We start from the raw sequence: 20,924 nt of genomic DNA, 5'->3' as shown, positions 1-20,924 counted from the left end.
ACTGTTCAGAGGGTTCCAACATTCTGTTCATCCCTGTAACCCCATTAAACTGGCACCTTGCTCACCTCTTGGGTTTTGTGACTCGTCTCGTTTCTAGAGTCTCCCCAAAAAAGCAGACAGAGAAGAGCCTTCCCATTTCTTTAATCTCTGTAACTCACAATGATACTGTACACAAAGCACACCCATTGGAACGATGCACTAACAGTGAGGAGGAGAAGGAAGTTGTACAGAAGGTTTGTCACACACAAGCGAGTCATCGGCATGGTACTGTACGCACAGGGGTGTCCCCAGCATGGCTGCTGGCACCCTCGGGCACGCCCCTCTGGTGATTCCCCATGCCTCTGTTACCCCTAAAGCAATTTTTTATAAATAAAATAGGTAACTAACATCCTTGGAATATAAAATTGACAGTCGAGGGTACCAACAGGCAGAGGAGGACGGGGAGGGGACTGTAAGGCTTCTAGAACTAATAGGAAATGCAGCAAAACGGTGGTGATACCTGAAGAAGGGGCTGCTACAGCAAGCACGGCGGCTGCTGGGCGGAGTGGGAGTTCGTTAGTAACCCTTTGGCTAGTTACTGCTCTTGGCTCGCGTGTCGGACACTGTAAACGTTTTTGGTATTAAGAATTTCACCTCATCTGACCGAGTGACCTTGCAAACCCAGGAAAAATGACTCAGAGGGAATGCTTGGGCACCTCTTTTTGTTTTGTAAAAGACTGCGTAAAGGGACAGCATCAGGTAGAAAGTGTGGCCTAATGGCGCAAGGAATACAAAAAGCTGCTTTTTATACAAAATTTGAGCTCCACAGAAGAGTTTGATTCCCATGGAAACAATTAAAAAAAAAAAAAGAGAAGGAAAAAAAACCAAAACGACAAGACTGAGGCAGCCTGCGCAGTGCGGGCTGGGTTGTGCTCGCGAGAACAGGACGTGGGCTGCAGCAGAAGCAGTGCAACTGTCGCTGGCCACACCGATGGCTGCCCAGACAACTGTGACAGGGAGGGGTAAAAGAAACTTCAGATCCTTTCATTTTGGTGCAAACAAGGTTATTTGTAAGAAAGCTAAGTTAGGTCTGTAACCTGAGAGTGCCCCTTTAGACAGGATGGAATATACATTCATCTTTTCCCTCACCGTATCCAAACGGATTCTCTTCCATAGATGTGGAAAGGCAGCGGGTCACATGCATTGCTCTCCAAAACAGCTTGGAACAAACAGGTTATAAACACAGAGTTAAACTATTGCTATTGTTCTTGGAGTGAGTAGCACGTTGATATTTTCTTCAGATAGATGAGTGCCAGATGGTAGTGGCTGAGGAGAGATTGACGTAGAGTACGATGGACTGAATGAGTGGAGGGAAAAAAAACCAACCTAAAACCACCACCTTATTGGCATATTTCCTGGTAACTACACCCACCTCATCCGGTATTATTGCAGCAGTAAAGGTCCTGCTCTACAAGTGCTTCTTCATGTTGGATCCGTACAATGGCAACAAGATGGGGGGGGCCAGGGAAAAGGACCCAGGCAAGTTGCACGAAGCTGAACAAACGATGAGGGCAGAGGTGCTATGATTGTCAGTCTAACTGGTTAGTAGCCATTTCAAATGTGAAGTGATGGAGAGGTGAGTATAATATTGCACTTCCGCATCCATTGACTGTTACATTAAACTTGGTCCATAAAATAATTGCTTTGTACATAATGCCTGAAACAAAAAGCTACATTTTTAAAATATTAATAAACCCTGGAGGTTCCAGTCCCTCCAGACATTATTTATTTTTTTCCCTCTACATAAATAAATAACTTTCAATTTTATATATCCACTTTTTATGTTGAACATTTACATTCGCCTCTGTTTTACACTATCTACACATAAGAAAACGTGAACAGCTGGTAAGCATCAGAAAATGTACAGATCATGCTGTGGTGGTGGACTTGGAGGAAAGGTGAATTTTGCAAAGGCCATATCCAAATTTGCAGAAATTATTTTTGTGATGGGGTTTGGTGACTTCACAGGATGGATTGTGGCTTGGATTCCTGCTCAGATGGCATCTGATAGAACATTTGACTAGTGAAAAGCTGGGACAAGTCACAATGGTTTCAAACCCAGTAAGCTCTGGATGAACATTCAGAGAGATCTAAGCTGAGCTGGCAGAAAGGGAAGTCAGTTTTCGGTAACAAAAGTCATCAGATACATTCTGTAATTGAGTAATTATCAAAGAGAAGTGGTTAAACATTTTGCAGTCAGGCTGCAAGACACAGGAGATGCACTGGGCGGCAGGCAGGCAGCTGGGTTTGAGCGCTCCAGTGGCTCGGGTGCCCTCAGCAGCTCAGCACTATCCCTCCTCTGCCTCTGCTTCCAGCCTCCAGTGCCACAGACATGTTAGATCTGCCTTGTATGTCTGAGGAGTTCAGATTTGGCTAGCGTGGCCCAGAGCCAATTAGCAGAGCAGCGGTCACAGTGCTGTGTATCTGAGTGCGGCTGTCTGCACTTCATATTGAAACAGGTAACAAAATGAAGCAGCCAGTCTAAAAAATTCTGTGTTATAAATAAGATCCTCAGAAGTAGAAAGTGATATAAAGACAGGAAGGTGTGGTGGTGGGAAAGCAGGGTTACACATAGTCAGGGAGCTTGATAGGACTAGAAAATCTCCACAAGAGGCGGCCAGCTGGAGTCTGTAGATGGGCACCCTGGATGCCCTGGGATAGATATCCCTCCAGCCCAGGGGTGTGTGCAAGGGTGAACCAGGCCTGTCACTAGGGCCAGCTGACCCAAGAGGGACAGGGCTAAGGGGCTTTTTGACAAGCCCTCATTCTAGGCACTGTTCTCTTCTGCTGCTACAGTGACGTGCTCCTGTTCCTGTACTGTGCACCGTGCACATCTCAGTGTCACCAGGGTGCCAGCCAGCAGCAATCGCTTCACCCTGTGCCCTGGCAGCTCCCCTCTGCCACACCCCCAGCCCCGGCTCACTCCAGCAGCATACAAACCAGCTTAGGCACATCCACTGAGAAACACACCAGGAAAATTAAGATATGGCCTTTTCTTAAGATTGCCTGACATTTTTGGCACACTTCCTTACAAGTCTCCTTACTGCTGGATAAACTTCTGCACAGCTCGTTCTATTTAAGTATATACATCTAGATTCATGTGTGTGCATGTGCATATGCACATCTGTATAGATAGCCACACACCCCCTCACTTAGCAATATTTCATTGTCATGCACTACAAACAGGTGTAGCTACATGAGATGGTAACAGGTTTCCATTCTAAAAATCATCAGTGCAAGAAACAATGAGGTTTTACAGTTCAGTAACTACAGGTAAAAGAAGTGAGTCTAGTTCCCATGAAAGCTGCTACTGAACTTAGAGAGAACCTGGGAAGAAGAAAATGTCTTGGAGGTGGGTGTTGAGAGAGTCAGACCCTGCATTTGGATGAGAACTGCAACATGGTCTAGTTGCTGAGTGCCTTCAGCTGCTTCCAAATATATGGTGGTTACTTTTGGAAATAATATCTAGGAAGAGTAGTTGGAGACTGTAACAGCAAATTAAGTGTCTGAGGTTTGTAACAGCTCAAACAAACTAGCTTGTATTCCTCTTTTAATAGGTCAATGCATTCAATTCCATTGGCTTCTAAAAGGTCTCTTTAAAAAATAACAGTAATAACGACTCCACTTTTTTGGGCATGGATCTGCCAATACTCTGCCTCTACCAACAGCATTAGAACATCTTTAAGCTTCACCACTGCATGTGCTCCTTGAGAACATGGCTGCACTTGAAGGTTTTGTACAGGCAAAGCTCTCGGTTGTTCTGCCTGGCACAGCCCACAAAAAATTCTTCGCTTGGGGCTGTCTGTGCCAGGGAAACAGCATGCTCACTGAACCCCAAACCCACCCTGTGATGGCAGAGCACCTCAGTCTGACTCCTGGGACAACCAAGGACAAGTTCCCCCAGCCTCATGCCCTGTTCTGTGGCTCTGAGGACAGCGCTCGGTCCTGTGGATCGGAGCGATGGCTAACTAGGCGAGGAGGCACGTATTTACAGTCACTGACCCTGGATAAGAGAAGGAGGCAGGAGAGTGCACTGTCTTCACCTGGAGACTTTTCTCTCCCAGTTTCCAGCTGTTCCTTGTGCTCATGCTGCACAAACCTGATGCTCCCGCTGCAAGGCCTGCACGTTCTGTGTGGGAAACAACCCATCTCTTCCCAGAACACCATGATGTTATTAGAGTAGCACCATATTTACCCTTCCAGCCTGTAATGCCGGCCTCATCCCTCTTCCCTTTTGTTTTCTCCTCTGATGGCTGCAGCTGACAGTTGGTGGTTCTGGCCTGGCTACTTCTGCCCCAAGAAGCCAGAGTCCATCCGGGACGCTGCGCTCCGGCCCCAGCACCCCGTGGCGATGCTCATGCTTCTTTGGCTACGTTCCCTGTCCCTTTCCTTGTCACTGTCGGACTGGCTTTGGGTGCGCTCGGGGCGGTGGCTGGTGCTGCCACTGCTGGCTGAAGGCTGAGAGGAGATGGTCCGCAGCAGGTGGTTCCTCTTGCGCAGGAACTCGGTCTGGCTGGGCAGCCCGAAGCTGCCTTTCCGCAGCGCCATGCGTGTGGTGTTCTTGGCAGGCCGTGCGCGGTGGTTGTACTCCAGCTGGGCCAGGTGGGCTGCATACCCCTCTGTGATGAACTAGAAGACAAGAGGGATGAGGGCAGGTGTTAGAAGGATGTGTTCCTGGTAGTCACTGGCAGCCAAACACGTTGCCTGTGACAGGTTGTCTGAGGTGATTGGTAAGACCTGGACCCACTTCGACAGATGTGATGGGTCATGATATGCGGCACAGTTTCTGTCCTCCTCTTGGCAAACACTAGCGCAGTCACCAGCCAAGACAACCAAATTCCCATCACCCTCCCACTAGAGGCCCTTGGCAGCATCTGCAGGGCTCAGAGAAATTGGCTCATACCTGACACTGGCTCTGCAGCTTCTTGGTGGGCCGGCCAACAATGTAGATGTGCGTGGGTGGGAGGCTGATAGAGCTGTACACAGAGATGTCCTTAGTAGATCCATATGCTGCATGGATCCTCATGTGGAGCTGCAGGGAGAAAAAGCAATACAAGTCAGAACACATGGGTGCTCTGTGCTGCTCAACAGGCAGGGCTGGGGTGTTCTAAATAGAGTTTGTGGGAATCTCGGGTCAATAACTTCTGTTAAGTCCCCAGATGGACGAGACACTGCTGTGCTACGTGCTAATTAACAGGGCTGGGGGTGCTGACAGGCCAGGATCAGTGAGGCAGTAGCAGATCTCTGCTTGCTGATCCACAGCCTTGCCTTGAGGTCTGCAGGGGGGAGGGACACCCCATACTTCATTGCTGACTCATCACTGGGGGAGAAGAACAGTTTGCAACCCCCCTATGCAGTGATGGTTAGTGGGGAGCGTCCCCCTCCACCATACAATGCTGTTGCTTAGCTCTGCCAGACAGAGGGAAGAGGGACAGGCAGCAAAACACGCTGCTTTTCAGGGAATCAGCTGCCTCTGCTCAGAGCACAGAGCACCTCCTAGCCCATGGTTTCCTTAGTGGGCCAAAGCAGGGGCTGGCAAGGGAGGTGTGGGCACTGGTGCCACCAGACTGGCTGGCTTTGCCCCTGGAGCTGCAGGTAGGCCAGGGAGATGGAAAGGAAATCTCTGCCCCTGGTCATAATTTTTTTCTTCTGGAGAACAAGGGAGAGTGGGCAGCAAGATTGGGCCAGCTCCTCTCACCACTGAGGCCAAAAGAGAGTTGACAAGGGGCTTTCCTGGCTACTCAAGGCAAGGCACAAGTACTCAGGACACTGGCAGTTCCCTCACTTGCCAGAGAAAACCTTGTTGTATCTGGAGCTTTTCTACTGGGCTGAGGATATTAAGCTCTCCCTGGGATCAAACATTTGGAAAGATGCTCCCATCAAGGCTGCACAGTGCAAGGCCATTTCTGCAGCAGCTCCATGCCCTCTCAGACCAGGTGGTTACCCCACAGGCAGCTGGAAAGCCACCAAACAGGAGAAAAAAGTGTATGTATGGAGAAAGGGAGGCACTGCTGCCTCTGTTCCATAAGGGATTTGATTCCGGAAGGCCCAGTGATGAAATGGAGCAGTGCAGAGCAGAGATGATGCAATTTAACAGCATAGACACTTTGGCAGAGCAGTAAAAAGGATGAAAATAAAATGAATAGATTAATCTTCCACTGCGGGTCACATCGCTGCCAAGAGACTGGTGCTGACGGGGGAAATTGGGAGAAGAGCAATCTCAACCTGTGCTATGGTCAGATTTCAGCAGACCCAGGCTTACGTCTGTGATGAGGGACTTCAGGAAGTTGGCCTTGTGCCGCAGTGGGTCGTGGACCAGCCCATCGCAGAAGGAGACGATGCCATGGGGGAAGTTGTGCTGTGCTAACCATGCTACCACCCTCTGCTTCTGCATGTCAGGGCGGCCTGTGACATAGATAATGAGGTAGCCAAGGTCTTGCCAGTGCCTAGAAGGGAAGGCGCATATCAGTGGACTGCAGACCTAGAGCAAAATCAAACCAACTGCTCCAGCTCCTGCTGCTGACCTTACGACGTCGACCGCCCCGGCACGGACTTTGGGGTCACTGCCCATGATGGACACGCTGGCTGCGAAGGAGCCATCGATGCTGAACACCACGAACTCCGTCCCCTTCGGCAGGACCGTGATGTAGCTGTCTGCGTACGTGTGGTCACCCCTGAGAGGAATGAAGGTACTTAGAGGTTCTTTTGGGAGGTATCATCAAGTCCTCAGTGCACCAAAAGCCCAAAGCAGCACCCAAATCTGGCCCAAAGGCTCCAACCAGCAATTCCGCCCCCAGTCCCACCAGTGATGGACACTGCATGAGAGCCTCTGTTAGAATGGGGATGTAAATGGAATCATAGAATGGTAGGGGTAGTACTCTGGGGCCTTGGCATCACAAAAATACACCCAGAAAAACATTGCTGTGTTCACCACTGGGAAGATGGTCCTACCCTCTACCTTCCAGAGCTCAATGCCACCTCAATGAACTGGAGCCCATGGGCTGTGAATTATCATGAATACAAAGTTCTGTCCCTTGAGGACAAATCTGTGGTCCCTAAAATATGCTCCGTTGGCCAGTTTTGCAGATGACTGCAAGGACCATGCATCTGTGGTGCAGAGGGCCTCCTCTTGCAGTGGGAGGTCCATTACCACGCTGTTGATGATGCAGAATGATGATGATTCCTCTTACAGCTGTAGACTACAAATGGCTTTGTTCTTGTTGCTGGCAAGCCAGGCTCTGAACCTACCCAATAAGCAAAGCTGCCCTACAAGGAGGGACCATATTCTATGGTCATCAAATGCCTCTTGTTCCTTTGCAAGCTAAGCCTCCACATCCCAAGGGACCTCACCTGACCACCATCTTGACAGGGTACACGCCGATGCCCAGGCGCCGGTTCTCAGGGATGACGTAAGAGATCCTGCCACTGCTGTTGCTGATCTCTGTGTCAAAGTAAACCCACTCCCCTGATGGAGGCTGGGTCATGATGTGAATGTCCACCTGGGAAAATACCAAGGCTGTGTCAAACACAGCATTAAAGACACAGGCAGGTGTCTGTGAACAGGCCAAGCACAGGACCTTCCACCCAAACCCCTTTGGATGGCAACTGAGAAGCACCCAAATATCAGGACACTGGAATGAGACGTGGCCTCAGTGGTGAACATCTGCATCTGGATGCTGTTCCTGGTAGGAAGCACCACACAAGTCTGAGCAAGAGAACCTATCAAGATGCAAAGGTAGCAAACCCCATCAGGGACCAAGAGAGCACCAACTAGCACCACTTCTGTAACCCAACTTTTCACCCTTTGGTGCACAATCCCCATAGCAGACATGGTACCTTTTCTCCAGTGAGCGTGACCATATCTAATGGACCATACATAAACCTTCCAGTTAAGGTCTGGGGCCCATCTTCATTAGCAATGGTGTCGTTTATCCTGTGGTTGGCTGTGACGTTCTACACAAGTCAAGAGCAAAAGGAGACCAAAAAAAAAAAAAAAACCGAAAGAGAAAAGAAAAAGAGAGAAAAAAAGTTGGCAGTGATGGACAGGCTCACAGGGAGATGCCAAATCTAACTGGACAGACTGGAGCGTGGGCTTCTCTGTGCCATCCTCCCCATTCCACTCCACCCACAGCTTTCAGTTTTAGAAAAGAATTTGACCTGAGGCAGAGGTGGGACTCTGTGCTCTGCACCCATGGGGAAGATTCCGGTGCAGGTGGCTGAAGATCCCATTTCAGCGGCAGTTTGTATGTGCAGTTCTGATCCTGTCTGTTAACTCTCACACTCTGGATTTCAGAAGCAATGCAGACAGCTGCCAGAGAAATCTCCTGACATTATTTCAGCTCTGTGAGAAAATCGCCCTCTTGCAGGAACTAGAGATGTTCACTGGGAGTGAAGGGCATTTACCAAGCAGAGAATTTGCATTACATAGACTTGGAGAGATGCATGGAGCATTGGTCAGAGACCCTGACCCACAGCCAATGCTCCCTGCATTTTTCCATAGATTCAAGGCCAAGAGGAGATCTTGCTGGTACAGATTTTTGGGCTGTTCTTTCACAACTACATGGGTAGTGATGTATGCCAGCAGTGTAATGTGCTTCTCTGTCTGTGCCATGGACAGACACAGCTGTGCCTGCACTGGCCACTTTCAGTGCCATTCTTGAAGCCCAAATCTAAACCCCTCTACAAGCCAACACTTCCTCCTGCCCTGGTGGCAGCCCCCTCAAACACCCTCACCCGCAGCTTCACATGTGTCCTCTTGCGGAGCCACTTCTCACGAGGCTTAGAGGGAGTGAAGACAGACACCTCCTTCCCATCCAGCTCCAAAACACTCGAGTTCTCGTGTCTCATCACCTGCAGGAGGACAGATGCCACTGAGATGTGTTCTACTCCTGAGCCAGCCATGAGCAAGGGCAGTACCTGGACAGAGGTGGTTTGAGTTTGCTTGCTGGGCATTTGGCATGTCAGCTTGTAGGTTCTATGGGCTGCTACCTTAACTGCAGGGACAAGTGGTATCTCCTGAATTAGCAAACCCTGTGGCCAGCACTGATTTAATCCTAGCTGGGACCAAGTTATTCAGATTGTCAGGAGGTAAAAAAATGACTGAGACACAGTAGAACAAGTTCTGCACATAGATATCTGCCCTTCCTTCACTCCAGGCCTCCATCCGTCCCTTCCCATGGTCTGTGAGGGGACTAAAGGTGAGGGTACATCTCAGAGATTGCTCTAAGACTAGGAGGTGACCCTGCACAGAGGGCTCTGAAATCAGCAGTAGTCCTTAGTGACCTCTACTCTACCAAAAAAACTAAGGCGGCTCTTTGATGTGGGCATTTTTACAAGGCCTTTTGTGAGGTCAGCAGCTCTCCAGCTAACCTGGGCTGTTGTGGTCTGACACAGGCCAGCTTGCTTTGCAGAGCTGAAGCTGTTTTTCTTCCAGGAGCGTGGAAAAAGGACCCCAGGGAGGATGAGCTTACTGGAGGGGGAGTTCATGGAAATTCAAAGCAACCAAAATAACAAGTTCTACTGACAATTATTTAAATCAGGAATCTATTTTGAGTACTGTTTGGGCTTGTTTTAACAAGATTGAATCTTTGGAGGCTGAAACTATTCAACAGCTTACTTTTACATTTTGTCCAGAGATGACTCTCAAAGGCAATTAGAAACAAGTCCTTATTAGGGGAAAAAGTGGTGTGGTGCTTTGGAAGGACAGCAGGAAGAAGGGGGATGAGAAAAAGCCTGGTCTGAAGGCACTGAGGAAGGGAATAGGGTGTCAGACCACCCAGGGAGCTACCAGCAGGCTTTGAATGGATGCAGAGTTACCTCAGGCTTCAAGATATGAAGCACCATGCTGTGCTACAGACCCAGGTTTGGGCTGAATCCTAAGTAACTGGTTATTTCTTGAGTAAAGCATTTTGTGTATGGGACTGTCGTGACTGTTCCCACTCATGCACAATTATGGTTCTCTCCACTGAGCCCCACTAGGCTGAGTTCAGTGCAGGGCTGGGGTTTCACAGCAGCTGATCCAGCCAGGTGTGTGCAAGCACAGAGATGTCTCACTGGGCTAGATACAGCCTGGGAAGAAAGGGTCTCACTGGATTGTTGCTACCACTCAGCTGCCACCAGCACAGACATCTCTGTTGTTTATGGTTCCCATGCTATTTGGAAGATAGCACTGAAAGAAAGTTTGCCAACAGAATCATAAATGAGAGCTGCAGTCAAGGAGGTTGGAAGAAAGTAGGGACAGCTGAACAGCTGTGAGCTAACACAAAGCAAACCCAAGCACCAAAGTGGGCAACACAATCCACAGAGTTACTTTGAGTTTTGGTTTGGTTTGGTTTTTCTCTAGTTCCATGCTCTAAGCATCATGGCTGGGGGGCTTCACACTTTGTAAGGCAAATAACTCCCCCTCATCCCTAAGGAACTGGAGGAAAAATATTTATTTTAGGAAAAGCACATTTTTAACAGTAAATTTACATTTCAGGCCATGTGTAGGTTGACAAAATCTGAGGTGCCAGATTCCAGACACCAGAAATTCCTATTTACCTAGCCCTAGGAGAACTGCTTTGAACTGCAGGAATGAGGACAGATGATGTTCTGAGTCCCCAGAGGAGACCACAATAATTTAGAAAGCCAATGAGTACCTGAACTCTGTTTTTCAGTTCAACTCAAATTCATACAAAACTCATCCTTTGCTTTTATTGTATTTGGTGCTATTTTTATTTGTACATCAAGGAGCTTCCTTTAACTTTCAGACTTGAGATACCAACATGAACACACAGAGAACAGCTCTCTTCAAGAAACAAGTGCCACCAACTTCTGCAATTGTGATTTGACAGGAAATAGCCCTGGGCTCAAGCCACGGATCACCTGAAACCTGCTCTGATAACAAAACCCAGACTCAAGCTTACCAGATATGAGAGCACAAGTCTTTAGCTCTGCTAACAACACGATGGGGAAGAAAACGGACCTGCAGCAGCAGAGGGCATTTTTCATCTCTACGTGTCAAGAATTATGGGAAGTGCAAAAAACAAAGAGCTCAAAATATTTTTCAGCCCAATGGAGATTGAGAGGAAGACAACTGTACCTGTCTGAGCAGGAAGGAGACAACGTCTGTGGACTCCCAGTAGCTGGCATGGAAGAGATGTGGCAAAGCGACCGTTGGGAAAGCTGTCAGAGCATCGGGACAGTAGAGAGCGTAGTCAATCCTTTTGGTTCCCCACCATTTGGCAGCAACTGGAAGCAAAATACTTGTTCAGACAAAGGGGGTTCACATGCATGTGCAGCCTCCGTCACAAACAGTACTTCAAGGCTCGAGATCCTCACTCCAGGTACATCAGGAGGTTGCTCCCTGTCTGGTCGCGCTGCTAAGAGGGAATGACCAACCCAGGGCTCAGTGTTTGCTCAAACCAAGGGAGGAACACACAGGAACACCAGCACTTGAGCTCCCCTTTATTTAAGCAAACATGAAGGCACTAGAGGACAGGTATTAACTGGCTGTTAGTCCAGACCCTGTGAAATAGGTACATGGCTCATGGGCAATGAGCCAGAGATTCCATGCCGAAACGGAAGACAGAAAGGCAGAAACACATCTCCCTGGAGCTGTGGGAGGAAGGATGCGTGTGCTCTGCCCACCACATCTCCAGCCCTGCTTCCAACTCCTTTAGCTTTCACCAAGGAACAGCATACACATATTGGCCACATTGAAGAGGACTTGAATACTGGAAGCCTATATGAGATGCTGAAGGCACCTCAAGGCAGGGTATATGGCACAAGCTGCTGGGACTGGCATTGCCCAATAAGTCCTTGTTGCCCTCCTGGGCTACCACGTTGCACACAACCGAGACATCCAGCCCAACCTCCCCCAGAGCACAGCCTCTGCAGCAACCAACAAGAGAAGTATCTGGGAGTGCCAGGACTTTACTGTATGGAGGACTGAAAAACATACCAAGATTTTGGGTGGGCAAGGTTACAGGCAATGTAGAAGAGCTTCTCTCAGGGAGCCAACAACCCACACACAAGTGTCCAACAGCCACCAATCATCCCTGGAACATCCTCAGACTCCAACACTTCCTTGACCTCTGCCCACACACACATCCCTTCTGACTCCCTAGCAATGAGCACGCCTCAGCCCAAAGCCTCAGATCACAAAGATGTGAGCTGCTTCCCCAGCAGGGAGGGGTCCTCAGCTGTCACGCGCTCCGGTCTGGAAAAGCAGCCATGGAAAGAGAAGATAGATCAGATCAAGTGAGCGGTAACAGGAGCTGTGTTTGCATGCAGGTTGCAAGCAGGGGCTTTTACAAGGGCTTTCTCAAGCTTGGCTTTTCTGTGTGACAATGTTTCCTTTTTATGGACTTCCAGGAAAGCTGCCAGGTGTAAGGTATGATCCAACAAACACCTCTTGTTAAGGGAAACCTAGCTGCTGATGAGCATAGGTGCTTAACCTGAAAGAAAATAAATGGACACTACTTCATTCCAGAGGCCTGCACAAAGCTCCCACCACAGCAACCTGCAGAAGGTTATGACATCAGCACATTGCCATGGTCCAGCCCTGGCAGTGCTGCATGTCCAGGCCACCCTCATCCTAATGGCTCTTGCTTTTCTGAAGAGCAGAAGGGAAGGAGGAGGGTGTTGATGGATCAACATGACTTTTCCAGAGCTCACAGGCACCTCCTCGCAGCCACTTCTGACTCCCTGTCTTCCAAACTGGCAGTTCCTGGTCATGTCCCAACTTCTACTTTCTCATGAAAGTCCCCAGCTTGGGTAATTTCAGATTCTTTGTAGGGAGCAGGCAGGTTTTACTCTTCCATGCTCAAAAGAGTGGCAGGAGGCAGAAGCATTGTCCCCACAGCTCTGCCCAGAAGAAGTCTTGCTCTTGCCAAGTTGTTAGCCATGTTACGATTGATCTTCAGAGCGAAGTGACAGAAATGCTTGTTAAAATGCAATCAGAAATTGTAAGTGCCTCAGTGACAGTGCATAGATCTCTTGTGAGTTCTGTGACTATTGAATGAGAGAGGAGGTCAGCTGGAGTGGATCTTTCCAGAATACCTGTCTTGATGTCCAGGTCGGGTATCCGAAGAGCACAGTCTGCAGCCTGACTCCAGGACCCTTTGAGCTTTCTTCCCTTCGAAGGGATTTCATGTTTATCCTGCCTACGTCTCTTGGAGGAGGTTTGGGTAGGGGATTTGTGAGGGAGGGCAAGTTGGGACAGAAGGCTAAACCCTCTACAATGATTAAGATGGTGTTTGGTTTCTAAAAAGGAAAAATAAAATAAATTTAAAAAGAAAAAGGCAGAAATCACACATTATTATGGCACACACGTGCCACAGGCAGCACCTGTTTCACCCTCCAGAAATCCACAGTGCAAGGGAAGCTGCAGCCTGAGGAGGGCTCCTGGGAGGCAGCCATGGTTTCGTGGTGCCCCTTCGGAGTTCCTTGGGATCTTCCTGTGGGATAAGCACGGATCAAGTCCAACCCCCAACACTGCTTTGTGTTACCACCATGCTAATAAGGGCGAATGCAAGAGCTGCAAAGCCAGGGCCAGGGTTCAGAGGATGATGAAGGAGATGAAAGAAGGGGCTGTGACAGCCCTTGGGGCAGGCTGCACATGGGGTCAAGTCAGGCTGGGGCTGGACTCTTCCTCTCCAATCTCAGAAATAGGTTTTGATGGCTGTGAAGTGCCTGAAGGAATAAATTACACAAACCAGAAGCTAAATAATCCGGGAGAGCGCAGGGAAAGCAGAGAGTGGCAAGCGTGGTGCAGGCCTGATCCTGCTGTTGGCTCACAGAAGCAGGATCCCTCTGTCACATCACCCTGGTGTAAACACCTCACAACGAATAACCACCGCCCCCCGCTTCCCGTCCTGGCTGGCCGAGCTCTGCAGCTCTCCGTGGGTGTGAAAGCAGCACAAAACAAACACCTTCTCCCCCAGGAACCCTCTTCCCAAGCAGATTAATATTTAGCAAGTGCCTGGCAAGATGTCTTACCAGGACACGGATAAGAACACACATGGGGAGCGAGGCATCAGCCTCGTTTGTCACAGCACAGGTAGTTTATTCCTGCTGCTGAGTGCTGCCTCAAGCAGGGCAAGAAGTTACAGCCGCCCCTGAGCAGCACCCACAGACCTTCAGCAACTAACTGCTGCCTTGGGAAGCATTATTAACCTCAGTAATTAATTAGTGAGCTGTTCAGAGTCCTGTAGACTAATGTGCCAGGAATGGAGTATCTCTAAATTTTTGCCACCTTCTGGGACAAGAATTAGGGTTGAAGCTTTTTGTGCTATTTTTTGGTTGGTTTGGTTTTTCTTTTTAAAAATTTATTTAGTTTTCAGCTTTGTTTTTTGGTCTGAGTTATCAGAGATCCCTCAGGACTCTATATCTCACACCTCAGCTGAACTGAAGAAGGGGCTGAAGTCGTGGCACAGGCTGTTTTCCTCTACTGTATTAGTTGAGAAGTTATACAGGTCTCAGGAAAAATAAATAATTAAAAATCCTTTTTATACCTCATTTGGCTCTGGTATATTAGTGACTGGCTGACCCTGAGCTGCCCTGCGGGCTACAGAAGAGCTGAATTTTTAATGCAAAGTAAGAAATACGCAACCCCAACCTGTTCCTCCCTTCCAGCATTACAGAGAGGCTTACTTGTGCCTAGTTTTGTGGACCATATTTAAGTGATCTGCATCAAGCCACATCCTGCATTATGACCCTGCCAGTGCTGATCCCTACCAGTTCTGCATGACTTACCAACACAAACACCCCTCTGGAGTGACCCTCACCACACACAACAGCCCCTAGTGCTCAGTATGTTTGTGTGAAGAACTGATCAACGTGTGTAACCAAGTATATCATCTGTTTCTCCATGGGATATGATAACAAGGGACACTGACTATGGCAAAACCAGGCAGAGATGGAGTAATTCCAGCTTTTTGTCACGAGTGGAAAGTGTAACCCCAGACAGACAGACAGACAGAAGCTGCGTGGCTCTGGCCTGGTGCGTGGTGCTGCGAGAGCGGTGTGGCAGCAAGCGGTAGTCTCGGAGGGGGTGAAACACTTACTGTTGGCTATGTTGGAAGCAGTGTAACTGTCTGCCATTCCTGAGACCTGGCTGGCAATGCTGATCTCACTGGCTCTCCGGAAGCCCCTGAACTGAGGGGCTGAAATGGGGGTGGACAGGGACGAGTTTTCCATGAAGACGGCACCATGAGACTGAACAACATCTGCTACAAAGTTGAAACAGGGAAATCAAAATATTAGACCAACAGACAGAGGCTGGGCAAGATGAACTGAGGGGAGAAAGGAGGCAAACAAGGTTGGTAGATGCAAAAACCTTTCGGAATTGATTGGAATTAAAAAAAAAAAAAAGAAACACATTTCATCAGAGCTCTGGTTTGAAAAGAAAGCAAACACCACAGCAGGCAAAGAGACATGTGGCTGAAGGCGCAGTCTTTGATTGAGAGAAGCAAAATAAGTAGCTCAAAAAGCAAATCCAAAACCCCAAAGAAAAATCCAGGCAGACTTTATTCAAGCAGCAATAACAGAAGCATGTGTCATACATACAGATGTGAATACACATAACTTCAATATTCACATCCAGACAAAATAACCAAAGTAAGGAGAGCAACAACAAAAAAATCCCTTAGATAGGGGTTATTTGTTTTCTTGAAACATTTAGACCTAAACACCTCCAAGATAGAAGCTTTAATGCATTGAAAAAAAAATTGAAGAAAACATTTTCATGCCTGGCAAGGACTACATTTGAGCTTGTATTTTATTGCTAATGGATACAGCCAACGCTTGTTAAACTAAAGGACTGCTGAAAGGAGGGAGTCTGGTGCTGCACACTTACATCTCCATTCGGTGTTGGCTGGTCGGGGAGTGCTCTGTCTCTGTGAAAACAGAGCTTGCTTTGTACAAGGTGCAAGTCTGGATTTTAAGAATCCCAACCTGAGGTTTACCAAGTGTGGCCTAACCTTTTAGTACATAAATACAGAAAAGGAGGGTTTAAAGTCATGCTCACAACAGACTTTATACATGTGGTGGAGGGAAAGGGACCTAAAAGGTTCAGGGTTGGCAAACAGATGTTAAAGTCAGGACACAATCTGTGCAGGTCTGTTTTATCCCTGTAACAGTGGTAACAGCATCCACCCCTCTGTGGAATCTACAAGGCTGAATTAAGTGTCTCTGGACCATCCCAAGATCCTGCACTGCAGAGGGGTTTATGATGCCAATTCCAAGTCCTTCACAGCAGGCAGCACCAGTATAACAGTAACATGCAAAAGCAAATCTACCTATTATTGGCTTAATGTTGCCCATCTCTGCTGTACCTGAAGGGCAGCACCTCAACTTTATTTCCAGGTATCAGACAGGGCACAACTTTGTGCCCAGCCAGGCAGCAGATGCCAGAGGGAATGTGAGTATGTTGCTCCCACACATCAACATCCTCCACCTATTTTAGCCCATTTTAGATATCCTTGCATTTCATCCCAGTCTGGGGCTGACACGGGGAGTTGTTTTGGCAGCTGGGTTATTTTAATAGTGATCTTTTTTGCCTGGGGCTACTAATTTGCCTCCTCGCATCTCTCAGTTTGCAGCACCAATGTTGGTGCCCACACAAATCCTGCTGCAGTAGAGGGAAAGGGAATGTCTGATGCAGAAAACATGTAGCTGAGTGCCACAAAAGAATTTTGTTCTCTGCAGGGAAAATCAGGCCACAAGCTGTTCTGTGTAAAAGCTTTGTGGACTGCAAGATCTGAGCCTTTGTGGGAGCTTGACCTGATGATGAGCTGCACACACTGCCCACGTTGTGCCTGAAAGGCCATTATCAGCATCACTTTCTCAGCACTTTCCTCCTCTTTTCACCTTGTCTTGAGTTACTGGCTGTCAAGGCTGCTACCAGCAGCTGCAACCCAGCCAGCCCTACTGGGCCAGTACAGCTTTCTTACTGCAGAAAGCATCAGCACAAGCAAGAGGGAACAATTCAAGCGGAGGCTGTACTCAGACAGGAACCAAGCCAGGAGCTGCATTCATTCCACAAAGGGTAAAAGGTCCCATTCCAGCACAACCTGAGACAACCCTCTCATCACTTCCCCAGTTACCCCTTCTCCTCCTGTCTCTTTACTTGGTCGGATTCAAGGAGAGGTTTGGCCCGGTCTGTGCTAAGTAAATGCCAGGTTTAGGTTTAACTAACACCTGCAAGTGGAGCCTGAACATCTTCTCTCTGTTAAATATGTCCTCAATGGCTTGAATTAGAAAGCAGCTGGAAGACATGCTGAAGAGTGCTGCAGCAATGCTACCCAGGAGACGAGGCTGAGCCAAATGAGGTGCTGCCTGGGTTGACCATGTCTCTGGCTCCATTGACCTGTCTTCCCTCAGCTCTCCTTGAATTTTATCTCCTTTTTTGAGTACCCAGAAAGTGGAAAGTGAATAAACAATGGTATCTGGGGCCTGCTCTTTTTAGTCACTCTCCCTTTCATGGGCCCAGCTGGGGATTTTTAAATACCATGAGGTTTGAAGCAAACGACCCAAACTCAACAGACCTTCCAACAGAACCCTAGCTAGTGTCACCGGAGGAGCAATCTTCATTACTATAAAAGCCCTAAACTGTTTTAGCCTTACTGAACAACAGTTTAGTGTTGCCAAAGTTAGTGGCAGGAGCCTGCTCTGCAGGGGACAAAGTGCTGGACTGACTGCTGCACTCCTGTACTCCAGCCCACTCCAGTTGCTTTTGTGATTCTCCCTTTTCATAAAATTCTAGAATGTTTTGGGCTGCAAAGGACCTTTCCAGGTCATCTAGTCCAGCCTCCCTGCAAAGAGCAGGGACATATCCAACTAGATCAGGGTGCTCAGAGCCTCATCCAACTTGAGCTTGAATGTTTCCAGGGGTGGGGTATCTACCAACTTTCTGGGCAACCCAGGCCAGTGTCTCACCACCATCAGTGTGAAAAATTTCTTCCTTATCTCTAGTCTAAATCTCTTTTAATTTAAAACCATTACTCCTTGTCCTGTCGCAACAGGACTTGCTAAAAAAATCTGTCCCCATCTTTCATACAGGCCCTTTTTAAACACTCAAAGGACACTGTAAGATCTCCCCAGTGCCTTCAACAGCCCCAACCCCACTTTTCCCAAATGACACACCATCTGCCCCTGAAAAGGTCACTTTCTAAGAAAAACAAGGGCCAGGAAAAGGCAGGGCAGGAAGTACGGACAGAAACTCCATTTCATGCCCCTTAGCCAAACTTCCTCAACCCCAAAGCTGCAGCAACAGTGACTTCCAGATGAAACCCCAGGACCTTACTTGCAGAAAAACCCCATCCTAACAAATTATTTCCTCAAATCTATGTGTTCTTTGCACCAAATCCAATGTGCAGCATCACTCTTGCAATTTGAAACCACAGGAGCTTTCCTGGGGAGTGTGATCAGGGTGGGATCTCACAGATGGTGCCACAGCACCCCAGCACTTGCAACCACTCCTGCTCCTAAAAGGAACAGTCCAAAGTTCTCTGCATTGCAGAGGTGGCATCCCCACCCACAGCTTGGGTCCTGACAGCTGTGGGGAGGTTTTCTGGGCAAGCACTTTGTGCCTAGGGTGAAGTCAGATGGCTGGACCAGGCCCAGCAGTAGCAAGATTTTCATCAAGACTCTAGTTGTTCCTTTATGTCACTAGGTAAGAACAGAAGTGCCCCCCATTTACTGCACTGGCTGAAATGTACTTTGTACTTTGAGGGCACAGTTTATCTGAAAAAGAAAGCTTCAGGAAAAGGAGACTTGGCTTGAGTCGTGCCCTGAGCACCTACTCTCCCAGCAAAGGACCTGCAGCTGCACCAACTGCAGCGTGTGCACATCAGGCCAGTGCAATAACAGACTTAACTCAAAGAGAGGTGACATAAGAAGCAAAATCACTTTCTTTCTGCCTACCTATGGATCTTTAATACACATTTAGTGCTGTGCCTTCTCATTTATAGACTCATTTGTCATTGTTCTTACTAATTGTTTCCTACTAAGTCAACCGCACTGGACCATCACCTTTATGTACTGCTGGCACTGCATTCAATCCTTGGGCTATCTGTGGCAGATTTCACTACGTGCTGTTTGGAGGCTGAGCTGTGGCACCAAAGCAGAAAATACTGAAAGCAATCAAAAATTCAAGTTCAATAAATATAAAAAAAACCTAAAACAAAACAGAAAAGCCAGCCAGCTGCTCAGCACAGGCCAGACCCTGCTTGTGCTGGAATCACTGGTCAGCGCTGGGCACTCTGCAGTTGCTACTCTGGGATCAAGAGCAACATAGATTTATTTTGTCCTGAAGTTTTTATAATTCTGGACATTTCCTGCAGTCCCATGGCTGAACAGGGATTCAGCACTTGGTACAGTCAAGCCAAGCACTGCTTGGCCACACTGTGCTCTTGATGCACTGGTAAAGAGCAGAGAAGCTTCTAAAAGCTCTGACCTTACTGAAGGAAATACCAGCTGACAGCTAAATGGCATTTCATTACTGATCTCCAAAGTGATTAATTAATAGTGCCAGATCCTTCCTCTCTGCTTTGTTACAGAACATCACAGCACAAGCAACATGGCAACTGCATACCTGAAAATCATCTACATCTTCAAAAGACAAAGGCAGAGACTGTCTGGAATAGTCAGCACTGTTGCCATCCTGTATGACCACATAACACACTGGACTGCTCATAAACAGCAAGGGTCAGCTTGTTAAAGACAACCAGGCAGCAGAACCAAAGCTCTCAATGCACAACACTGAAAAAAGGGGTAAGAAGGGGCAAGTAAGACACACAGGGAAGAAAAAAACTCAAACAAAGTCAAATCGCATTAAAATTGCAGATGTAGCACCAGCCACAACCAGAATAAATGAGGCCATGCAGCATTTAGGATGGAAAATAAGGCAAAACCAAATGCATCAAAATTTGCTTTTAAGGCAGAATTGAGAAATTAATTTTCAAAAGCCACCATGTATAGCCACCGTGGGGGCTGAAAGCCTCAGTCACTGTATTCAGCAGAGCCACAAGGACTGTCCAGGCACGAAATACTCAAGTGGACAGAATCTGGTCTGACACAGACATTAATTAAACTTCTGGCCATCGTGCAGCATGGGTGACTGCTGGGAGCTGCACACTGCAGACAACCAACCCTTTCCCTGGGGTTCCTGCGTATGAGCAGGGCCACCCAGGGACTCTGTCTTTCTGTGCCAAAGGCTCTTTCCAGCGGCACAGCCACCACGGAAGGACAACAGTGAGCACATGGCTGCAATCTTCCCTTCTGGACTCAACAGCAGAATGGGGCCGAGTTTGTAACCTCAACTTTTTTTTTTTTTCATGATGGGTCTCCCAGACCCATCCCAAGTGGTTATTTCATGTGGCACACCCTGAGATACAGCATGAAGGTTTCAACTCCAGGAGCCAACAGTAGGATCTCCAAAAAGCACCCCAAGTACCCAACACCATAGACAATACAAAAGTGTAGATTACACACACTCAGCAAAACCAGCACTTTTATTGGAAACATCTTGCCAATTCAGTACAGGAACGGGGATACTTGTTTCCATGAAGCTGTCCTGGTGCTGGAGAGCACCCAGAGGGCTACTTTCCATGAGGAGGATAGGATTGTTCTGGATTGTCTCAACTAGAAGCAGATGGGGAAAAAAAACAAAACAGAAGGACAAAGAACAACAGACATGCGGCCACAAAGTGTTAACATACAAACAGTTAAAACTGAGCACTTCAACTATGAGTCTTCAATGAAAAGACAACCTTCAAATAGAATAAAAGAAACAAAACACAGGTGGCTTTCCAAATAGACCCACATCAAAGAGATTAACTGGTAGAAGAGGAAAGCACAACAATGGCATTTCAACAACAAAAGGGAGTCCCCTCTTAACCAGT

General features: G+C 47.9%; 1 protein-coding gene across 5 annotated transcripts in view; it reads right to left on the bottom strand.

Annotated features, from left to right (window-relative positions):
- Positions 1-135: 135 nt before the first annotated feature.
- Positions 136-20,924, bottom strand: part of PITPNM2 (phosphatidylinositol transfer protein membrane associated 2) — a 70,935-nt gene continuing 50,146 nt past the window's right edge. For 3 of the 5 annotated variants that reach the window (XM_054392719.1, XM_054392720.1, XM_054392721.1), the window contains 9 exons: positions 15,087-15,251; positions 11,120-11,268; positions 8,773-8,889; positions 7,876-7,992; positions 7,390-7,538; positions 6,564-6,713; positions 6,302-6,485; positions 4,943-5,071; positions 136-4,668 (listed from right to left, as the gene is read on the bottom strand). In XM_054392719.1, coding sequence (XP_054248694.1) covers positions 4,324-4,668; positions 4,943-5,071; positions 6,302-6,485; positions 6,564-6,713; positions 7,390-7,538; positions 7,876-7,992; positions 8,773-8,889; positions 11,120-11,268; positions 15,087-15,251 — 1,505 coding nt within the window. In that variant the 3' untranslated portion in view covers positions 136-4,323. Of the gene's footprint in view, positions 4,669-4,942; positions 5,072-6,301; positions 6,486-6,563; positions 6,714-7,389; positions 7,539-7,875; positions 7,993-8,772; positions 8,890-11,119; positions 11,269-13,080; positions 13,285-15,086; positions 15,252-20,514; positions 20,665-20,924 lie in introns of all 5 variants that reach the window. The other 2 variants (XM_054392717.1, XM_054392718.1) reach the window with 2 other exon arrangements.

The sequence above is a fragment of the Indicator indicator genome, chromosome 26 (genome assembly GCF_027791375.1).
Source record: "Indicator indicator isolate 239-I01 chromosome 26, UM_Iind_1.1, whole genome shotgun sequence".
In the NCBI taxonomy this organism is placed as follows: Eukaryota; Metazoa; Chordata; class Aves; order Piciformes; family Indicatoridae; genus Indicator; species Indicator indicator.
Note: the sequence above shows the minus strand (reverse complement) of the source record. Positions and strands in the feature narration are given on the sequence as shown.